The sequence below is a fragment of the Chiloscyllium plagiosum genome, chromosome 6 (assembly GCF_004010195.1).
Source record: "Chiloscyllium plagiosum isolate BGI_BamShark_2017 chromosome 6, ASM401019v2, whole genome shotgun sequence".
Classification (NCBI taxonomy): Eukaryota; Metazoa; Chordata; class Chondrichthyes; order Orectolobiformes; family Hemiscylliidae; genus Chiloscyllium; species Chiloscyllium plagiosum.
The window spans coordinates 10,603,987-10,611,556 of record NC_057715.1 but is presented as its reverse complement, the minus strand read 5'-3'; the positions used below and the strand labels follow the sequence as shown (position 1 = coordinate 10,611,556).

At 43.1% G+C, this 7,570-nt stretch overlaps 1 protein-coding gene across 1 annotated transcript in view; it reads right to left on the bottom strand.

Moving 5' to 3' along the window:
- Positions 1–7,570, bottom strand: part of myo16 (myosin XVI) — a 375,473-nt gene that overhangs the window by 42,836 nt on the left and 325,067 nt on the right. Inside the window, exon 30 of the mRNA XM_043691191.1 lies at positions 6,671–6,773. Coding sequence (XP_043547126.1) covers positions 6,671–6,773 — 103 coding nt within the window. The remainder of the gene's footprint in view (positions 1–6,670; positions 6,774–7,570) is intronic.

Below are 7,570 nucleotides of genomic sequence, written 5' to 3'. Positions count from 1 at the left end.
CTAATCAGTCCTTGCCTTTCCAAATACATGTACATCCTGTCCCTCAGGATTCCCTCGAACAACTTGCCCACCACCGAGGTCAGGCTCACTGGTCTATAGTTCCCTGACTTGTCCTTACCACTCTTCTTAAACAGTGGCACCATGTTTGCCAACCTCCAGTCATCCGGCACCTCACCTGTGACTATCGATGATACAAATATCTCAGCAAGAGGACCAGCAATCACTTCTCCAGCTTCCCACAGGGTTCTCAGGTACACCTGATCAGGTCCTGGGGATTTATCTACCTTTACCTGTATCAAGACATCCGGCACTTCCTCCTCTGTAAAAGATGTCACCATCTATTTCCTTACATTCTATATCTTCCATATCCTTTTCCACAGTAAATACTGATGCAAAATACTCATTCAGTATCTCCCCCATTTTCTGCAGCTCCACACAAAGGCCGCCTTGCTGATCTTTGAGGGGCCTTATTACCCTTTTGTCCTTAATGTATTTGTAATAACCCTTTGGATTTTCCTTAATTCTATTTGCCAAAGCTATCTCATGTCCCTGTTCTGCCCTCCTGATTTCTCTGTTAAGTATACTCCTACTTCCTTTATACTCTAAGGATTCACTCGATCTATCCTGTCTATACCTTACATATACTTCCTTCTTTTTCTTAACCAAACCCTCAATTTCTTTAGTCATCCAGCCTTCCCTATATCTACCAGCCTTTCCTTCACCCTGACACCAATATACTTTCTCTGGATTCTTGTTATCTCATTTCTGAAGGCTTCCCATTTTCCAGCCGTCCCTTTACCCGCAAACATCTGCCCCCAATCAGCTTCCGAAAGTTCTTGTCTAATACCATCAAAATTGGCCTTTCTCCAACTTAGAACTTCAACTTTTAGATCTGGTCTATCCTTTTCCAATCACTATTTTAAATCTAATAGAATTATGGTCGCTGGCCCCAAAGTGCTCCCCCACTGACACCTCAGTTACCTGCCCTGCCTTATTTCCCAAGAGTATGTCAGGTTTTGCACCTTCTCTAGTAGGTACATCCACATACTGAATCAGAAAATTGTCTTGTACACACTTAACAAATTCCTCTTCATCTAAACCTTTAACACAATGGCAGTCCCAGTCGATGTTTGGAAAGTTAAAATCCCCTACCTTAACCACCTTATTTTTCTTACAGATTGCTGAGATCTCCTTACAAGTTTGAATCTCAATTTCCCTCTGACTATTAGGGGGGTCTATAATACAATCCCAATAAGGTGATCATCCCTTTCTTATTCCACCCAAATAACTTCCCTGGATGTATTTCCGGGAATATCCTCCCTCAGCATAGCTGTAATGCTATCCTTTTTCAAAAATGCCAATCCCTCTCCTCGCTTGCCTCCCTTTCTATCCTTCCTGGAACATTAAGCTGCCAGTCCTGCCCATCCCTGAGCCATGTTTCTGTAATTGCTATGATATCCCAGTCCCATATACCTTATGCAGAGTTTTGTACAGCTATAGCATAACGTCATGGTTCTGGAACTCAATCCCTCTATTAATAAAGACCAAAACACTGTATGCCTTCTTAACAATCCTGTCAATCTGGGTGGCAACTTTCAGGGATCTGTGTACATGGACACCGAGATCTCTCTGCTCATCTGTACTCCCAAGAACCCTACCATTAGCCCAGTACTTTGCATTCCGATTACTCCGTCCAAAGTGTATCACCTCACACTTGTCCACATTAAACTCCATTTGCCACTTCTCAGCTCAGCTCTGCATCCTATCTATGTCTCTCTGCAACCTACTACATCCTTCGTCACTATCCACAACTCCACCAACCTTCATGTCGTCCGCAAATTTACTAACCCACCCTTCTAAGCCCTCATCCAGGTCATTTATAAAAATGACGAACAGCAGTGGACCCAACACCAACCCTTGCGGTACGCCGCTAGTAACTGGACATTAAGATGAACATGTTCTATCAACTACAACCCTCTGTTTTCTTTCAGCAAGCCAATTACTGATCCAAACTGCTATGTCTCCCACAATCCCATTCCTCCACATTTTGTATAATAGCCTATTGTGGGGAACCTTATCGAACGCCTTGTTGAAATTCATATACACCACATCTACCTGTGGTGTAGGGTTTACTCTCATCTACCTGTTTGGTCACTTTGTCAAAAAACTCAATAAGATCTGTGAGGCACGGCCTATCCTTCACAAAACCATGCTGACTGTCCCTGATCAGATTATTCTTTTCTAGATAGTTATAAATCCTATCTCTTATAACATTTTCTAACACTTTTCCAACAACTGAAGTGACACTCACTGGTCTGTAATTACCAGGGTTGTATCTACTACCCTTTTTGAACAAGGGAACCATATTTGCTATCCTCCAGTCCTCAAGCACTATTCCTGTAGACAATGATGATTTGAAGATCAATGCCAAAGGCTTGGCAATCCCTTTTCCTTGCTTCCCAGAGGATCCTAGGATCCGGCCCAGGGGACTTGTCTATTTTCACACTCTGCAGTATTTCTAATACCTCTTCCTTGTGAACTTCAATCTCTTCTAGTCTAGATGCAAGTATCTCTGTATCTTCCTTGCCAACATTTTCATTTTCTATAGTGAACACTGTCGAAAAATATTTATTTAGTGCTTCCCCTATCTCCTCTGACTCCACACACAACTTCCCACTATTATCCTTGATTGGCCCTAATTTAACTCTCGTCATTCTTTTATTCCTGACATACCTATGGAAAGCCTTAGGGTTAACCCTGATCCTATCCGCCAACAATTTCTCATGTCCCCTCCTGGCTCTTCTGAGCTCTCTTCTTCGGTCTTTCCTGAATTCCTTGTAACCCTCAAGCGCCCTAACTGAGTTTTCACATTTTGTCCTAACATAAGTCTTCTTCTTCTGCTTGACCAGGGATTCCACTTCCTTAATAAACCATGCGATCTATAACTTCCTCCCTGCCTGACAGGTACATACTTATCCTTGAATAAGCTCCACATTTTTAATGTGCTCATCCCCTGCAGTTTCCTTCCCCATTCTACGCTTCCTAAATCTTTCCTAATTGCATCGTAATTTCCCTTCCCCCAGCTGTAACTCTTGCTCGGTGGAGTACACCTATCCCTTTCTATCACTGAAGTAAACCTGACAGAATTGTGATCGCTGTCTCCAAAGTGCTCACCTACTTCCAAATCTAACACCTGGCCAGGCTCATTACCCAGTACTAAATCTAAAGTGGCTTCGCCCCTTGTAGGCATGTCAGGAAGCCCTCCTGCACACACTGGACAAAAACTGACCCATCTATAGTACGCGTACTGTAGTGATCCCAGTCAATATTTGGATAGTTGAAGTCCCCCATGACAACTACCCTGCCTCTCTCACTCCTATTGAGAATCATCTTTGCTATCCTTTCCTCTACATCTCTGGGACTATTCGGAGGCCTATAGAAAACTCCCAGCATGGGGACTTCTCCTTTCCTGTTTCTAACCTAGGCCATACTACCTCAGTTAACGAGTCCCCAAATATCCTTTCTACAACTGTAATATTGTCCCTGATCAACAATGCCACACCTCCCCCTCTTTTACCATCTTCTCTGTTCTTACTGAAACATCTGAATCCTGGAATCTGCAACAGCCATTCCTGTCCCTGCTCTATCCAGGTCTCCATAATGGCCACAACATCGAAGTCCCAGGTACCAACCCATGCTGCCAGTTCACCCACTTTATTTCAGATGCTCCTCACGTTGAAGTATACACACTTCAAACCAGGTTCTCACTTGCCAGTGTCAGATACTTGATTTGGGAACTCCCTACTCTCATCCTGTTCTGTACCTGTCCTACAATTTTGGTTCCCATCCCCCTGCTGTATTAGTTTAAATCCACCTTAATAGCTTTAGTGAATTTCCCACTCAGGATATTGGTACTCCTCTGGTTTAGATGAAGACGATCCTGCTTGTAGAGGTCCCGCCTACCCCAGAAAGAGCTCCAATTATCCAAAAACCTGAAACCCTCCCTCCTGCACCATCCTTGTAGCCACGTGTTCAACTCCTTTCTCTCCCTATTCCTCGTCTCACTAGCACGTGGCAAGGGCAGCAAACCAGAGAAAACAACTCTGTTTGTCCTAGCTCTAATCTTTCATCCTAGCTCCCTGAATTTCTGCCTCAAGTCCCCATCTCTCTTCCGACCTATGTCGTTGGTGCCAATGTGGACCATGACTTGGGGCTGCTCTCCCTCCCCCGAAGGATCCCAAAAACATACTGTTGCTTTTGCAAATTCCTTATTGCTTCTAACTGTCTCCTCAACTGATCCACTCGATCTGATAAGATTCACATCCAACAGCATTTATGGCAGATGTAACCCGCAGTAACCCTTAAACTCTCTTTAAACTCCCACATCTGACAAGAAGTACATATCACTGCAAAGGCCATTTTTGCTCCTTCGCAATCTACAGACCCAGAAAATAACACCGTCTTATTCCTCTACAAAACACTGCCCTACGTTAAATTAATAGTTATGGCTTATATTTTAAGTTTAATCAAGAAACATATCTGCAAAAACATATAATCAAGAAAGAAACCACACTACTCACTACTGCAGCCTTTCTGTTGGACACACTTAAAATGATTAACATATCTGATTCTATGTTGTGAACTTCACCCAAACAGGTTCCTCCAAGATTAGTTGTGAATTTCACTGTTTGTTATTTTTCCCAGACACACTCCGATGTCCAGCGATACATGAATTCAAAACAGCAAAGGCAGTAACTATGCAGGTTCTCTCTCTCTCTCCTGCACTGTCCTCACCATGTGCTTCCTTTGTCTGCTCTTCTCCCTTTTAAAACTGCTGTTGTTTTGACTTTTTTTCCCCAAAGTTCCAAAACAATGCAACAGCATTTAAAACAGTAATTGCTGCTCCTGGAATTCAAAGAAATCACCTTCAGCACCTAAAATACCTCAAAAAAGAAGCAGCTGTTACAACCAGAAATTTTTCCCGTCCTCCCCTGTCAAGTGAAACTCTGTGCTGCAAGCAGAGACTTGCAAAATCTAACCTTAGATTTTCATTGAAAACAAGAATAATGGTCAAATAACTCTTCAGAGGTCAGCATTCCATCTCCAGATACCCTTTATGTACAAATGCATCATCATTGACAATAGCAATGTCTCTCACTAAGTCAGGCATCCCCTGATTCAATGTCCCTGACATTCAATTTTTTATGTCAAACAGTTCTCCCTGATTGGATCAGATTAATAGCCCTCGTCAAGGAGTTCATATTCAAGAGACCCAACTAGCTAACCTGATACAATCAACTACAAATAGTTGAATCAAAATTGCTTAGTTAATTAAAGAAAACCATTAATGGAGCATTAAAGATTAAAAGTTTATTCAGTGGAAGATGCAGATTCCATGGAGCAAAATACCTTTCTCATTATTTTCTGCATACTGCACATTCTGGTAAGCTTCTCTGTTTGAACTTTAATTGAAAGACAATAATACCACTGCATAATGTTCAAACAACATTGAAAAATACAGGAGAAACACTCTGCTGGCCTGGCAGTAGTTGTATTGAGAAATGTCAAGGTCATTGACCTGAAACATTAACCACGCTAATTTCTCCACAGATGCTATTGGGCCAGCAGATTGACTCTGGGCAGCATCAGGAGGTGGAGAAGTCAATGTTTTGGGTGTGACCCTTCTTCAGGACTGGGGGGTGTAGGGTGTAGGGGGAACTCCCCTGTGCTGCTCCTCTCAGCACAGGGGAGTTCCCCCTACACCCTACACCCCCAGTCCTGAAGAAAGGTCACACCCAAAACATTGACTTCTCCACCTGCTGATGCTGCCTGGCTTGCTGTGTTCTTCCAGCCTCCTGCCTGTCTACCATGGATTCCAGCATCTGCTATTTTTTGTTTGATCTGTACCAGAGTGATTCTTGCAGTTTGTTTTTTTTCTGTACCAGATTTCCAGAACCTGATGTTTTTGTTCTTTTGCTGTTAGTATTATGGCAGGATTCTAAACTGGATGGTTGCATGTATGTTTTAATAATTGTCCATTTATTTATACCTGATTGCACAAATTTGTGTTGACTGCTTCAGTATAAAGGCTGATTGCCGGAGCAGCTGCTTCCTGTGAGAACTGGTGATAGCTTTTCTGGTGTTGGGATGTGACCAATTTCATCAAGGTAGCAATTACTATCAATTCCAGACTGTCTTGACACTATTAAGAGTAAACCACAGAGCGTAGGACTAATGTAATATTGTTGTTAAGATCATGTGACAGTGACAGCACTCGTCCCTGATGTATAATAAAGTATCAGTTTAATTTTTGTACCAATCTGGTCACTTTCATGGTCAATGTTTGTTGCCAGACCACAAATTAATTGCTTTATTGATCTCATAACTTGTGGTCATTGGACGTGAATTCAGAATTACTGCTTCGCTGGTGGACCTGTGATTTTGTGACCAGTTCTCCCTGTCAGCACTATTTTTAGAAGACCTCAATTTCTGGTCGAGCCCTTTATGTTTGTGTTGTTCAGCAGCAGCATCAATAGAAGCTAAATGGTGGATGCATGTCTTCAAGGTGGCAATGTTTCTATTGTAATTTATATGATGGCATACACATGCCAGTCTAGTTGTAATGCAGTGACCACACAAAAAAAAAACTCACACTTTAACAGTTACGTACCTGCCAGCCTTGTAACTTACACCGTTGCAGAATGAGGCAACACTTCTCTTCTGCAGAAAGCTTTTTCCTGTCTCCCAGTATTATGTCAGCCAGAATCCTGTACCTGCATGGAAAGTCATAAAGACATAGAGTCATAGAGATGTACAGCATGGAAACAGACCCTTCGGTCCAACCTGTCCATGCCGACCAGATATGCCAACCCAATCTAGTCCCACCTGCCAGCACCGGGCCCATATCCCTCCAAACCCTTCCTATTCATATACCCATCCAAATGCCACTTAAATGTTGCATTGTACCAGCCTCCACCACTTCCTCTGGCAGCTCATTCCATACACACATCACCCTCTGTGTGAAATAATTGCCCCTTAGGTCTCTTTTATATCTTTCCACTCTCACCCTAAACCTATGCCCTCTAGTTCTGGACTCCCGCACCCCAGGGAAAAGACTTTGCCTATTTACCCTATCCATGCCTCTCATAATTTTGTAAACCTCTATAAGGTCATCCCTCAGCCTCCGACCAGAATTGCACGTAATATTCCAACAATGGCCAAACCAATGTCCTGTACAGCCGCAACATGACCCCCCAACTCCTGTAAAGTGGAGTACAAAAACAGAAATTTTCATGATTTGCCTCCCTTTATTTTGGATGACACTGCCGTGAAGTGATGCTCTAAATCCTTCTCTATTTGGCTGTCTTGAGTATCACTGACTGAACTGGTCCTCACCCTGAACAACTTCTCTTTCCAATCCTCCCACTTCCTCCAAACGAAAGGAGTGGCCATGGGCACCCGCATGGGCCCCAGCTAAGCCTGCCTCTTCGTAGGATATGTGGAACAATCCATCTTCCGCAACTACACTGGCCCCACCCCCCACTTTTTCCTCCGCTACATCGATGACTGT